This window comes from Schistocerca nitens, chromosome 3 (genome assembly GCF_023898315.1).
Source record: "Schistocerca nitens isolate TAMUIC-IGC-003100 chromosome 3, iqSchNite1.1, whole genome shotgun sequence".
NCBI lineage: Eukaryota > Metazoa > Arthropoda > Insecta > Orthoptera > Acrididae > Schistocerca > Schistocerca nitens.
In genome coordinates, this window is record NC_064616.1 from 31,225,755 (window position 1) to 31,241,481 (window position 15,727).

General features: G+C 44.2%; 1 protein-coding gene across 2 annotated transcripts in view; it reads left to right on the plus strand.

Annotated features, from left to right (window-relative positions):
- LOC126247968 (polypeptide N-acetylgalactosaminyltransferase 16-like) overlaps nt 1-15,727 on the plus strand; it is a 567,635-nt gene that overhangs the window by 515,344 nt on the left and 36,564 nt on the right. For both annotated transcript variants that reach the window (XM_049948532.1, XM_049948534.1), the window contains exon 12: nt 8,954-9,037. In XM_049948532.1, the coding sequence (XP_049804489.1) occupies nt 8,954-9,037 (84 nt within the window). The remainder of the gene's footprint in view (nt 1-8,953; nt 9,038-15,727) is intronic.

Below are 15,727 nucleotides of genomic sequence, written 5' to 3' on the forward strand. Positions count from 1 at the left end.
CTCTTTTTTAAATTGTTTAGGCACACCTCCCACTTTAGATTTGACTGAACATGAATGCCTCGAAATTTTGTATTACTGACCTTTGACACATTTTTTTTCCTTTGATAGTGAAAACAGGGTGTGATGTGGAAGTTAATTGCCACAGATTTTTCAGAATTCTTGATGAGCCTATTGGTCCTGAACCAGTGCATTAATGTATGCATAACTGATATTGCAGCCTCCTGCAGATTTCCCTCATTCTGTGATTTAATTAGAATATTGGTGTCATCTGCAAAGAGTACAGTGGTTCCATAATATATTTTACAAGCCGTCATTTATATGCGGTAGTAATAGGACAGGTCCCAGAATTGACATTGTGGGACTCCATACTTGATTTTCTCCTCATCACTGTAAAAACTAGAAATTTTTTGTGTTTTACTATCTTTGTGTTTCATTTCTGTAATCTGCTGTTGATTACTGAGATACAACTGGAGCCACCTTTCAGACTGGCCTCTAATTCCATATTTACTTAATTTATGCAAGAGAATGCCATAATCAATAACATCAAAGGCTAAGTAAGATCCAGAAATATCCAAGATACATATTGCTTATCATCCACTACTTTTAATACTTCATTTAAGAAAGCAAAGTTTGCTGTCTGAGTTTACTTCCCAGCTTTGTAACCATGTTGGGAGTCACTTATCAGGCTCTCTTTATTTAAAAAAACTGTTAATCTTCTTAGGAACATTTTTTCCACAATTTTGCTGAAGCCTGACAATACTGAAACTGGCCTATAATTATCAATATCACTTTTTGCACCTTTCTTATGCAAAGGTGTTACTTTTGCAGTTTTTAGATTAGTTGGAAAGGCACAACTCTCAAAAGACGAATTTACTATGTCTGTTAGTGGTTCCACAATAACTGTTGCACTGACTTTGGTAATAGCATTTGGTATCTCATGAACACCCAATGAATATTTATTAGGTAATTCTTTTAGGATTCTTGACAGTTCCTCGGGTGTTGCTGGATGCATGAATAATGTGTTTTGATGAATTTTTTGATCTGAGTGACTGGCTGGCTGTTTGTCAAGGTGTGTATTTATTAACTGCTATGCTATGTTAGAGAAATAATTGTTGAAAGCACTAGCCACATGTTTAGGGTCAGTTAGTTTATTTTTATTCCTAATCAGCTCTGTATTTCTGTGATTAACTGGCCTGGTGCCCATTTCTTTCCTTATTATTTGCCAGGTTGCTTTAGTTTTATTCTTGGGATTACGCAATATTTTGACATTTTCTAGTTGTTTTGCTTTTGAAATAACTCGCATTAGTATTCTTTTGTATCTTTTTAAGCATGGAATAAAGTCAGGATTAGTATTTTGCTTGGAGTACTCATACAATTTCCTGTTATTTTGACATGATATCCTTATCCCTTTTGTAATCCACTTTTTTTTGTTTTTTGAGTAGAATTAAATGTAGTTATTTTCTTCGGAAAAGCCATTTCAAAAAATGGCTGAATGTAGCCTTAAACTTATATTTCTCATTGGTATCATTACAATCATATGCCTCTTTCCAGGTTTCACCCTTTAGGAGAGAACAAAAATATTCCACATTTTTTGTACTGAAATTCCCTACAGTGTGTCATATTCTATTGGGAATTGAGTGTCCTGAAATATTCATTGGAAGAATTTGAGCATTATGATCACCAAAATCCATGTTCACAACTTGTATATTATAGGCATAGTTGCACTTATTTATCAAGATCTGATCAATATTGAGTAATAGAGATATAATGTATTGGTTATGCCATCTACAGTTGTTTGATATGTGTACATCTGGAACTACATAGTCATGTTTATACTCAACGTTACACAGCAGCTAGCCATTGCCTTTCCATGTTTATACATAAAATGTGATGTATTGCAGAGGGTGAACTTTCAAAACAGTCTTGCATGGGACTGTCACTTCAAATGTTCACATCTAGCCTTACCATCAACTACTGTCATTCTTGGACAGTATGGAAGTTTTCAATATTGACATTAGTTGTTACGATGGTTGGCATGATCACAATAAAACTATTGGGTACTACATTATAACAAAACATAAATACAATTAAAGTGCGCTGAATTTTACTAAACATAAAACTGACAAGTAACACCCATCACATTAAGGGAAAGAAAAACATTTATGAAAAGTCATTATCATATTCAACTGGAAAAAAGGTCTATAATTTACACTAAATAACAAAACATTTTAACAAGCTGAAACTTGAAGTTCCTGTCAGTTAATGTTTTAGATCTGCTAGATTAATGGTTAAGCACACTGTTGTCTCTATGATGGAATGCTTCACACATGGACCCCAACAATCGTGTCCCATTTGAATCCTCTCAGTTATCTCCCGTGATTTATAACGACACTGCAGTGATACATGCATGTAGTTTCAAAAGGCCATACATGCAGCAGTGCTGTGTCATCTGCAGGGGTAACTCATGTAATAACACTGTTCACGTTTACATTGCACTTCACTTGGCGTAGACCAGGACTGTGCCCTTGGCATGCTCGATGTTAACTGACTGGGCACGGCCCGTGCTGCCTGAGTTGTTGTGTTGTTGTTGTTGTTGTTGTTGTTGTTGTTACGCCGGCAGGGGTTGCGTCCGAATTCTCGCGTGCCCTCTGAGGAACGGGACTCTACTTGCGGCAACTACCGTCCGTGACGCGCCGTGCTGATGTGCACCTCCTGTGATCTTTCTGGTGGCTACTGCACTCCTCTTCCTTCGGGGGATGAAGCCACTGTGATCCACTGTGTTGGAATGTGGAGCGTCGGGCAGGAGCGATGACCTCCACATCCATTGGAAGGCAGGAGTTGAGCGGATCTGCCAATCCTCGAGCCGGAACCTTCAAATACGGCTGGAAGTGACCCACACGAAGAGGCCCCTGTCGTCCCACCACCGGAGCCTGGGACAGAACGGGCGACAAGCTGTCGAACTCCGGATCCTGTGCCAACTCGGGAGGGGCAAGACCCAGTGGCAGGGATGATGGGGAAGGGACGACCACAGGTGAACCAGCCTCCTGAGAAACCGGGCCTGCGAGGGGGGCCGGCTCTCACTGGGGCATCCCGAACGATGGCGATGCCGGTGCTGGAGCTACTGGAGGCTGCCAAGGCTGAGAACCATCACAGTGCGGCAGGGTCACAGCGGGGAGAGGCGGTAACGTCCCCTGAGAAACCAACACGGGTGCCGGCAATGGGGAAGCCGGTGTCCGAGAGGTCGGAGGGTGGGTGCCCAAACGTGGACGTAGCTGATTTTGATGACGATGTACCACCCGGTCCCCTGCCTGCAAGGTATAGAGCCAGCGGCCATTTCGGCGCAGGACCACCGCTGGTATCCAACGTGGATTGCGACCAAACGCACGTGCCCAGACCGACATACCCAGTGGAAAGCCAGGTACTCCATTTTGCGAAGACTGGCGAGGACCAGGCCAGAGGAGGTGCAGCAGAGTCCTAGGTTGGCGCCCATGGAGGAGCTCTGCGGGGCTGCGTTCGCCCATTGTTGTGGTCCGGTATACCGTCAGGAAAAATGTCAATGCCTCCTCCACAGGAAATTCGTGCACATACTTTTTCATCTGCGTCTTAAATGTGTGCACCATGTGCTCGGCTTCCCCATTCAATTGTGGATGGAAGGGGGGAGAGCAAACGTGCCGAATACCGAAGCGCCTACAAAAATCCTGGAAGGTCTGCGAAATAAACTGCGGTCCATTGTCTGAGACCGTGATTTCCCTAAATCGCTTCAGGCAAATGCCAGAATAGTTCCTTTGAAAGGGCACGGCCGATTTCCTTCCCCATATTTCCCTCACCCGAGCTTGTGCTCCGTCTCTAATGACCTCGTTGTCGACGGGACGTTAAACACTAATCTCCTCCTCCTCCATTGTCCGAGACCAGGGTGATTGGCAGACCTTCCACAGAAAAGATTTTTGCTAGTGCCTGGCTTGAAACTTCTGAAGTGGTTGAGGAGCAGCGAACCACATATGGGAATCGGGAATAAGCATCAATGACAATGAGCCAAAAGCCATTGAGAAACGGGCCCGCAAAATCGATGTGAACACGTTCCCATGCTTGGGTTGCCGGCAGCCAGGAAGAGAATGCTGCCCTGGGAGATACCTGTAGGCTCGCACACTGGGAACAGGCGGCCACCAAGTGCTCAATTTCTCTGTCAATACCAGGCCAGTACACATGTCTGCAAGCCAAGGTTTTAGTACGGGAAACACCCCAGTGCTCCGCATGTAATAACGTGAGGACCTCCCTTCATAAACTGGCAGTAACAACCACGCAAGGAGCTGTATCATCGGTAGCCAGAAGGAGAACTCCTTCCAAGACCGAGAGGCGGTCTCGTAGAATAAAATAATTACGAAGAGGGTCCGAGGCCCGGCCTGGAGGGCGGGATGACCACCCCTGCTGAATGAGGCAAACTACTTGCCGGAGAACCGGGTCAGCTGCTGTTTCTCTGGCGACTCTAGAACTAGTGATCGGGAAGCCATCAACTGCTTGGCGGGACACCACATCCAAATGAAAACACATAATCTCTTCTCGATCGAACTTAGGATCCGGGCCCACCGGAAGACGGGAAAGAGCGTCGGCATTGGCATGCTGTCCGGTAGGGCAAAAATGAATGTCATAATGGTACTTAGAGAGGAACAAGGCCCAGCGCTGTAGTCTGTGGGCCGCCCTATCCGGAATCTGAGAGGCGGGGCCAAATAACGATATTAACAGCTTATGGTCAGTGATTTACTGAAACTTCGTGCCATACAAGAAAGGGTGAAACTTGGTAACAGCGTAGACAATGGCCAAAGCCTCTTTTTCCACCTGGGAGTTATGGGCCTGTGCGGGACTAAGAGTTTTAGATGCAAACGCCAGTGGTTGCTCAGAACCATCTGTGTTGCGATGGGCCAGGACCGCCCCCACCCCACACTGCGAAGCATCTGTAGCCAGGACCAACGGCTTATGGGGGTCAAAAGTAGCCAAATAAGGCGTTGACGTGAGGAGGCCCTTCAATGAGTTGAACACTCGCTCGCATGCAGGCGACCAATCAAAAGGAACACCCTTGTGCAGAAGGCAGTACAGGGGGCGGGCTATGGTGGAAGCCCTGGGAATGAACCGGTGGTAATAGGCTATCTTGCCTAAAAAAGCTTGTAACTCTTTCAGCGAAGCGGGCTGAGGAAGGTCGACGATACCTTGGACCAAACTTCCTAGTGGCTGGATGCCGTGCTGAGAGATGGTGTAGTCCACATACTCAATGGACGGTTGGAAGAAGTTTGACTTATGCAGGTTGCAATGCAAGCCCACAGACCTGAATTTGAGAAAGAGGGTGCGAAGGTTGTGCAAGTGTTCCTTCGTGCTGTGGCCTGTGACAATTATGTCATCCAGGTAATTAATACAATGAGGGATTGTCGTCGTGACGTGCTCAAGATAACGCTGGAATATCGCCGGGGCACTGGATATTCCGAAGGCCAACCGCTGATATTGGTAAAGGCTAAACGGGGTGTTGACGACTGCCAGCCGTTTGGAGTCCTCATCAAGTGGTATCTGATCATAAGCCTCGGAAAGATCGATTTTCAAAAAATATTGGCCTCCTGCCACAGCGGAGAACAATTCATCAGCACGAGGCAAAGGATAGGTGTCTACCACCAATTGGGAATTAATTGTGGCCTTGAAATCGCCACAAAGACGTAATTTTCCCGAGGGCTTCCTTACAATAACGAGGGGCGAAGCCCACTCACTAGAAGAAATGGGAAGAACGACCCCTAGGGCTGTCAGCCGGTCTAGCTCTTCCTTTACCTGAGGGCGGAGAGCCAAGGGGATCTGCCTCGCGCGTAGAAAACGTGGGCGAGCCGACGCCTTCAACGTTAAGTGAACTTCAAAATCTGAGACACACCCCAGGCCCTCCTCAAAGATATCTGGAAGGTCTGAGATCAAAGATTCCAATGATTGATAGGGAACGTCTTCGGAGACCAACTGTATGGTGTCAGCGATAGAAAAACCGAAAGCTTGAAAGGCATCCAGGCCAAAAGGGTTAGCGGAGCTCGCGTCACTGACAACAATAAAAGTAATAGGCCGAGTGACTGATTTGTAAGTCACGTCGGTAGTGAATTGACCCAGTAGGGGAATGAACTGTTTACCATAACCGCGTAGACGCAGGTAAACTGGCGCGATCCAAGGTCGGAATAAGTTTGTGCATTCAACAACGAAACTGCCGCGCCCGTATCTACTTGCAGTTGTAACCAGCGCGACAGAACCAACACCTCGATAAAGAGTTTGCGTGCCGATGTGCTGGGAGCCTGGCCCAATGAAACTTCCTGAATGTCAACGTCCATGTCCTCTGTACCTGCTTCCTTCGATTCTTTTGAGGCTGAGCGGCAAACTTTAGCAATGTGACCTTTTCTATTACATTTGCGACAAATGGCCCAACGCTGGGGGCACTCTGACCGATCATGATGTATATAGCACGACACACAGGACGGCAACAGGGGCCGGTGGCCGGAATTCTGTTTACGTGCCGTGCGGGAGCGGCCGTAACGGCCGGATTGTACCGCTTGCAAGTCATCCACCCCGGACGCAGCGGACGCGGCCGCGCCACCCTGAACAACCGCGACGTCGCACCACACTTCCAGCTGTTGACCTGCGGCGTGAGAGACTTCATACGATTGAGCAATGGACAGGACTTCCTCGAGGGAAGGGTCTTCTAACTGCAGGGCCCATTGCCGGACCTCCCTATCAGGGGCCAAACGAACAATGACGTCGCGTACCATAACGTGGGCATACGACTCTCGCGACTGCTCCGTGACAAAATGACACTTGCGACTAAGACCGTGCAGGGTAGCGACCCACGCCCGGTAAGACTGATGGGGCTGTTTCTTGCATTGATAGAACTCGACCCCAGCCGCCACAACATGCGTGCGGCGGCTATAATATGAAGACAGCAATGAACACAGTGCATCAAAAGACAAGGACGAGGGTCCCTGCAACGGCGCTAGCTGCCGCAAAACTTGATACAGTGAGGGAGATATCCAAGACAAGAAGAGAGCATGACATACCTCCGCATCGGCAACATGAAACGCCTGGAAATGCTGCCGAAGGCGATGTTCATATGCGTCCCAATCCTCCGCCGTCCCGTCATACGGGAGAAAGGGAGGAGGGAATGGCGCTGGAGCAGACTGCATGGAGAGCAACGCCGGAAGCACTTGTTTCATGGTGGCCATGAGCTCCGTCTGCTGCTCAACCAAAACCCGCACTAAATCCTCCATGCTGTGGAGAAGCTGCGAAACCGGAACAACGACACAACATGCGAAAGAACGACCCTACTCGTCGCCAATTGTGTAATAACACTGTTCACGTTTATGTCGCACTTCACTTGGTGTAGACTGGGACTGTGCCCTAGGCATGCTCGATGTTAACTGACTGGGCACGGCCCCTGCTGCCTGAGTTGTTGTTGTAGTTGTTACGCCAGCAGAGGTCGCGTCCAAATTCTCGCGTGCCCTCTGGTGGACGGGACTCTACTTGCGGCAACTACCGTCCATGACGCGCCGTGCTGATGTGCGCCTCCCGTGATCTTTCTGGTGGCTACTGCACCTCAGACTTGTGTGTATGAGGTCACCATCAGAACCTGCCATGGGCATCAGTCTATTTCAGGCTAGCTCAGCTATGCTCAGTGGCAGTGGTGGGTCATCTGCAGAGGGTACCTCAGACTTGTGTGTATGATCCATTATGATTGTACTTCATTTAATGTGTACAGCACTGTCAAAAAGAGCAGATTTATTAGGGTGTCTGGAGATTCATGCTAACATAGTTTATTTTTGTTTACTTCTTTAAACAGTGTCCTCTCTGCAACCCAACAGTAAATGAAGGTTCCATTAACTAAATGTGTCACTTTAGCTGCATATTCAGCATTCATTTCAGCTTGCTATAATGCTGTTTATCCAAAACAGATACTCAAATTTATTTACTTTTTATTGTATAGCTTATTTCTACTCCCCACACATTTTACTTTTACTGAGGAACTCTTACTTGTGTGTACTTTCAACACCTTTCACTTTTACATTGAAGCTCTGTACCTCCAGAAGAGAAATATCCATTCTAAAAGCTTGCATCTCCATAAATTTTTATGAGTGATTGCTAGAGTTACTGTGATGTATTGCTCCAGGAGGCAGATTAGTTTCTTATTGTCAGTATTTAATCACATTGCATAAGGCCAAGTATAGGTAAGCCGCAATGTCTGAAGTTGTCACATGAGAAATTTAAAATTAGTAGTTGCAGGCCTTTTATGTGATGTGTAGCTGTTGTCTACTGTAACTGTTGTAATTTGTTGCATGTTTTTAACAATAATAGCAATTAAAAGACATGTACACAGTGTCATTGCCTATTGTATACACACTCACTGAAATAAATACGAGCACCATACTGCTTCCATCTATAATTTTTTATAACACAAGAGGACATGGTACTCTGATGTATTCACAAATCACTCAAAAAATCATATTCATATCTTTGATGAGTGCAAATTTATAAAGCTGTTGCTAGAAAAGTGTTAAAAAGCATGTGAACACATTCTTATTATTTGAAATACAGAAAATAAACTGTCACTGACTCCCTTGAAAGTGCCAAAAACGAATTAAATTCCCTTTCATAAAGTTAATACAATCTCAACCACATTACCTTCACACTTCAGCAGCTAAACAGCCATTGCACAATATTGGTTCAAAATGTATCAGTTAGGTATTGCAGTAATTATTGTGTTGATATATTTAAGGATTTCTCAGTTTCTTGTCAATCACTTGGATAGATCCCAGCATGTTGTGTTAGTAACTCAAACTATGGAAGCACATTGCTCAGTTAATTTATTATTCACTGAAAAAAGGATTGAAAATTTCTGTACAACATTCACATTTGATGAGAGTACTTTATAGTTTTAATTTGAATTACTTTTCAGCTTAGAAGAAAGATCAAAACTTAAAGAACAACTGCAGTGCAAGCCATTTCAGTGGTACCTGGAAAATATTTTTCCTGAACTCAGGTGAGTTGTTCCAAATAAACTATTGCTGTCAGTGTTACATGTAAAAAAATAAATAAATAAATAAGTAAATAAAATAAAATAAACCATTTTTCTCATTCTGTGTACCCCCTCATTAACCCTTTCCACTCCAACAGCTAGTGGTGCTCAACATTGCAAATTTTGATTTGCACTCCAATGTTGAGCCTCATTTGACATAACTTTTGTAGCTCTCACATGATCTATTTTCAAATATGACTGTACTAGGTGTCAATGCTGCATAGTACTGCTATCAAGGAGAGTCTCTGTTAACTTGGGATCAAACTGTAGCAGTTGTGTTGAGAGAAAGGCTGTAATTATTACATTGTAGTTAGTAGGTGCAAAATGGCTAGTTCTTTATGCACAATCCTTTCTGAGGAAGAGATTATAGGGCTTTTAGAGGAACAGCTAAGTGAAAATGAGTGTGACAATGATTTTAATGACAATGATTTTGATTATGACAGTTATTCATTTGTAAACAATTCAACTGAAATGACAATGGAAACACTTTACTCTGAATAGTTGCAAAAAATATGACACAGTGAAAAGTTTTGTATTGTAACACTTATGAAAATATATTTCAATGAAAGTGCACTTTTTGTTTTAAAGTATATCCTAGTTGTTGGTTACTGATCTCATTGTTTCCATTAAGAGACTCACACAATTCTCTGTGGTTCATTTGCTGCCCAGGCAGCGGTGATTAAAATTAAAGTGCCCAGGGATGCCCTGTGTCTGCATTATGGAGAATTGAAGAGTGAAACAGGTTAAATAAACAATCGTTAATCATTGCATTTATATTATTTCTCAAAAGCTACCATTGTTAAGCATCTATAATAAATTTATATGTAAGGTCATGAGTGCCTTGTTTACAAAAACAAATGTTGAAGAAAATACTTTTTTTAATGTTTAACACCAAAGCTACGTTGGTGTTGAATATTAAAAGATGTCTTTTCTTCAATATTTGAGAGCTGCAAGAAGTGACATACTTAAAACATGCCAGTTCTTGTCATTATACAGTTGGTAATGTGTGATGAAATTCTTAATTATTAAGAACTCAATTGCTTCCATTTTCATTAAAAACTATATGTTCATTTTAAAAAAATATGGTAACAAGAGTAACTAGGATTGTGTGCAGTGTACTTGAAAATATAACACATAACATAAAGTGTTCATTATCATACAAATCATGTGTAGTATATTTAGGTTCAGAGTCAAAACTAACTTTATTTACACACTGAAAAAGTAAATGATTGGTGCACCAAGTACAGTACTTGTTAAGTTATCATAGACTGACAAATTAAGAATGAAACTGTGAGTCAAATCAAAACTATTACAAGGAGAAAAGTCTGTTGCAAGCACATAAAACCATCCCAAGGAAAATCTAAGCAGTAACCAAGACTGTTGCACAATCATCTCTACATACATGACAGCAATACTAGTAGACTTCATGTAAACAGAATACTGGCACTTCATGTGTCGGCATGCAAATTTATCAAGTGAAGCTGCCCAGAGTCAATGTCCAAGTTATGTGTTGCTGGCAACTCTAGTGTCTCCCACTGATTCAAGAACATGCTAACTGGCTATTATTGATACCACCAGAGTCTAAGCCCATATTTGCTTCCAATGTAGTTATTAAATCTCATCTCCATTTAAGCAGACCATAGGGTCAGTTGTTCCCAAATGGTATCTGGTTGGATGGCAAGGGGGATGGCTGCAACAGGGGTCTCCATCAGTGGTGCTGTAACAAGCAGTGCTGTGTCAATCTCAGTAGGTGCCCACATGTCACCCCGCAGCTCCTCAAATTCATTGGTAGAAGGTGGGTGTGGCATGGTTGATTGTCGTATCACTGCATGTCCAGAGATGGGGCATATGACTGGCACCAACTGCTGTGAGAGCTTTTGGGAAGGTACTACTGGTACCATTGGTACCACTGGCGGTTCCTGAGGCAGCGGCTGATTCTTGTGGGATGTCAACTGCCCCCCCCCCCCCCCCCCATTTATATTTGAAAATCAACAAATGCAATCACTTTTGGCTGATAACACCACCCTGTATCCACCGCGGCATGTGCCTGAACGTGGAAGCCCAAATGTGGAACCTTGTGAGGCTGTTCAGTTACTGCTGTATTCCCTTGGCTCATTGTGGTGATTGAAATGGATCCAGGAGTGTTCAGTACTTAAGTCTGTGAAGCACCTCAGTGGGGGTTGTGGCCATGGACAGAAGAGTACTGTGTTGCAATGTAGTTAGGAAGGGCTTCATTGGAAGAAACTATTGTCATCACTTCTTGCATTTTGGTTTTGAATGTCCCAACAAGCCACTTGGTGTCTACATTGGGTATTGGGTTCAGTGGTGTGGTGATCAACGACTGGAAGCCACTTCTGCAGTAAAAGTTGCAGCAAGCTGTGAAGACAATCTGCAGGCTCTTCCCCAAAGCTGTGGTGCATGGAGTCCACTTGATAGTGAAGATCTTCATAGGAGCCTGGATCATGGCCTATGATGTGGTGGCTGTCATTCATGTGATGTACAGAATCTTGGTGAGGATACCCACAACTGTCAACCACTATTTGTACACTCCCACTGTGCAGTGTAGGTCATAGAGAGTACCTCTGTGGAGGCACTGCCTGTCTGCAGGCTCAAGTGGCCTTACCCTGGATCACCAGTTCTATGTTGGCATCCATACTTAGAATAATATCCAGTTGGGCTAATAGAGTATTTCTGGTATCTGTAGCTTTTGAAATGAGTACCCTGCATTCCAAATCTTCTGTCAGCAGCAGGATGATGCCATGACTTATATTTTGGTGGTAGGGTGGTGCAATGTCAGGGATGTCCATGCTGGTAGGCTCTCTAAAAACCCATGCTGGACATTTTTTACTGTCTTAGTGAAGGATCTTTATATTTGGCTCTCATTACTTTCTCTACATCTATGTCTATATCTACTGAGTGATCAAAAAGTCAGTATAAATTTGAAAACTGAATAAATCACGGAACAATGTAGATAGAGAGGTACAAATCGACACACATGCTTGGAATGACATGGGGTTTTATTAGAACCAAAAAAATTCAAAAGTTCAAAAAATGTCTGACAGATGGCACTTCATCTGATCAGAATAGCAATAATTAGCATAACAAAGTAAGACAAAGCAAAGATGATGTTCTTTACGGGATATGCTCAATATGTCCACCATCATTCCTCAACAATAGCTGTAGTCGAGGAATAATGTTGTGAACAGCACTGTAAAGCATGTCCGGAGTTATGGTAAGGCATTGGCGTCGGATGTTGTCTTTCAGCATCCCTAGAGATGTCGGTCGATCACGATACACTTGCGACTTCAGGTAACCCCAAAGCCAATAATCACACAGAGTGAGGTCTGGGGACCTGGGAGGCCAAGCATGACAAAAGCGGTGGCTGAGCACATGATCATCACCAAACGATGTGCGCAAGAGATCTTTCACGCGTCTAGCAATATGGGGTGGAGTGCCATCCTGCATAAACATCATACGTTCCAGCAGGTGCTTATCAGCCAGGCTGGGGATGATGCAATTCTGTAACATATTTGCGTACCTCTCACCCATCACGGTAGCAGTTACAAAACCAGAATTACGCATTTCCTTGAAGGAAAAAGGTCCGATAATGGTAGATGTGGTAAATCCAACACATATCGTGACTTTCTCATTGTGCAATGGAGTTTCCACAACAGTTCTAGGATTTTCGGTAGCCCAAATTCTGCAGTTGTGGGCATTTACAGACCCTCGGAGTGTGAAATGAGGTTCGTCAGTCCACAACATGTTACTAAACCAATCGTCATCTTCCACCATTTTTTTTTTAGCATTGTTAAGTGTAATTCATCACCAAGCAGTTATTGTAAAAGCAACTCAGTGAGTACCAGTAGTGCTGTTTATCTCAGAGTACATGTCAATTGTTACCTTGAAATTCTTGCCTATGCACCCTGGACTCTTTGGTTTCTTTATGGTTAGCATGGGTGCATATTATTGGCTAGAGGCACCAGCATGATGATGTTTTTATTTTCCATGCAGTCTAGCTCTGCTATTGGATTTCTCTCATGGAGAAAGAAATGAGGCAAGCCCTGATGGGAGAAAAAAGGAAGAATAGGAAATATAAATCACAAGCCTATAATTGTAAATAGTAAGATAACCTATATTTGCTGCCATGAAACCCTATATGTCTCATAACATAATATTTACAGTTGAACAATTGTCCTTTATTTTATAGACCACTGACGACGCCTGGTACAAATGGTTGACACATGTTTGGTTTAAAACAAAATAAACATTCAGTTGGAAAAATGGATAATATTTATTCTTATCTAGGTGATACATGTAACTAATGAAGCATGGCTGCAAATACTAATTATTGATCATTTAAGTAATAATTTTTAGTAATGCTTCATTTGTATTTAACCTACTTATAAACTTTTATAGTTCAGCATAACAAAAAAATTGCACGAAGATGGATTTATGGATGTTGAAAAGGAGGGGGGGGGGGGCACAACTTCAGCATTTCTACTCTGGAGCCAACTGCTGTGTGTCTTCAGTGATTAATCCTCTATAGATCACAACAATTTTTTGCTGGAAGCAGCAGACACACATTACTAGATTTCTGCTTATGTCTGGGAACAAAAAGTATGTCTCTCTACATCAATAAACAGAAACTGAAAGTTACTATTTTTTGCTAAAAATCAATCACAATTCATTTCAGGAAACATGACATTGTCCTATTAAAGTCATTGATATGTACTCCATTTTATTTTAAGACTCTGTCTACATCAAGTGTAGTTGTATTCTAAATGCAATATTTTAATTTCAGTATATACACTCCTGGAAATGGAAAAAAGAACACATTGACACCGGTGTGTCAGACCCACCATACTTGCTCCGGACACTGCGAGAGGGCTGTACATGCAATGATCACACGCACGGCACAGCGGACACACCAGGAACCGCGGTGTTGGCCGTCGAATGGCGCTAGCTGCGCAGCATTTGTGCACCGCCACCGTCAGTGTCAGCCAGTTTGCCGTGGCATACGGGGCTCCATCGCAGTCTTTAACACTGGTAGCATGCCGCGACAGCGTGGACGTGAACCATATGTGCAGTTGACGGACTTTGAGCGAGGCCGTATAGTGGGCATGCGGGAGGCCGGGTGGACGTACCGCCGAATTGCTCAACACGTGGGGCGTGAGGTCTCCACAGTACATCGATGTTGTCGCCAGTGGTCGGCGGAAGGTGCACGTGCCCGTCGACCTGGGACCGGACCGCAGCGACGCACGGATGCACGCCAAGACCGTAGGATCCTATGCAGTGCCGTAGGGGACCGCACCGCCACTTCCAAGCAAATTAGGGACACTGTTACTCCTGGGGTATCGGCGAGGACCATTCGCAACCATCTCCATGAAGCTGGGCTACAGTCCCGCACACCATTAGGCCGTCTTCCGCTCACGCCCCAACATCGTGCAGCCCGCCTCCAGTGGTGTCGCGACAGGCGTGAATGCAGGGACGAATGGAGACATGTCGTCTTCAGCGATGAGAGTCGCTTCTGCCTTGGTGCCAATGATGGTCGTATGCGTGTTTGGCGCCGTGCAGGTGAGCGCCACAATCAGGACTGCATACGACCGAGGCACACAGGGCCAACACCCGGCATCATGGTGTGGGGAGCGATCTCCTACACTGGCCGTACACCACTGGTGATCGTCGAGGGGACACTGAATAGTGCACGGTACATCCAAACCGTCATCGAACCCATCGTTCTACCATTCCTAGACCGGCAAGGGAACTTGCTGTCCAACAGGACAATGCACGTCCGCATGTATCCCGTGCCACCCAACGTGCTCTAGAAGGTGTAAGTCAACTACCCTGGCCAGCAAGATCTCCGGATCTGTCCCCCATTGAGCATGTTTGGGACTGGATGAAGCGTCGTCTCACGCGGTCTGCACGTCCAGCACGAACGCTGGTCCAACTGAGGCGCCAGGTGGAAATGGCATGGCAAGCCGTTCCACAGGACTACATCCAGCATCTCTACGATCGTCTCCATGGGAGAATAGCAGCCTGCATTGCTGCGAAAGGTGGATATACACTGTACTAGTGCCGACATTGTGCATGCTCTGTTGCCTGTGTCTATGTGCCTGTGGTTCTGTCAGTGTGATCATGTGATGTATCTGACCCCAGGAATGTGTCAATAAAGTTTCCCCTTCCTGGGACAATGAATTCACGGTGTTCTTATTTCAATTTCCAGGAGTGTATATGACATTAAAAATACTGATAGCCTGATGAAATGGAGATCCAGATGGGAGTAAATCCTTTATTGTGCTGATGCATTTCAGGTGAAGCATCAAATTTTAAGGTTTCCAAACTGGCACAATGATAAAACCTGCATAATACTCACTTCTTACTGTTTTTATATATGGACTTCGTGCCTCTGCAGTTGTGCTTCTACCCACCACAGTTGTTAGAAATCATTATTAAGGGTGCAACCATATGTTGCTTCCTCCACACAGATATGTGAAACTTTATTTTACAGGTCCGTCTTGATCACAAAAATTTTACACTTCATTATTACCAGTTTTGGCTACTGCCATCATCAGATCATAAAATATTCAGATGTAGTATCAATGTCAAACTAAACATGTAGGTACATAGTAAGTGCTCACAAAACTGGTAATAGTA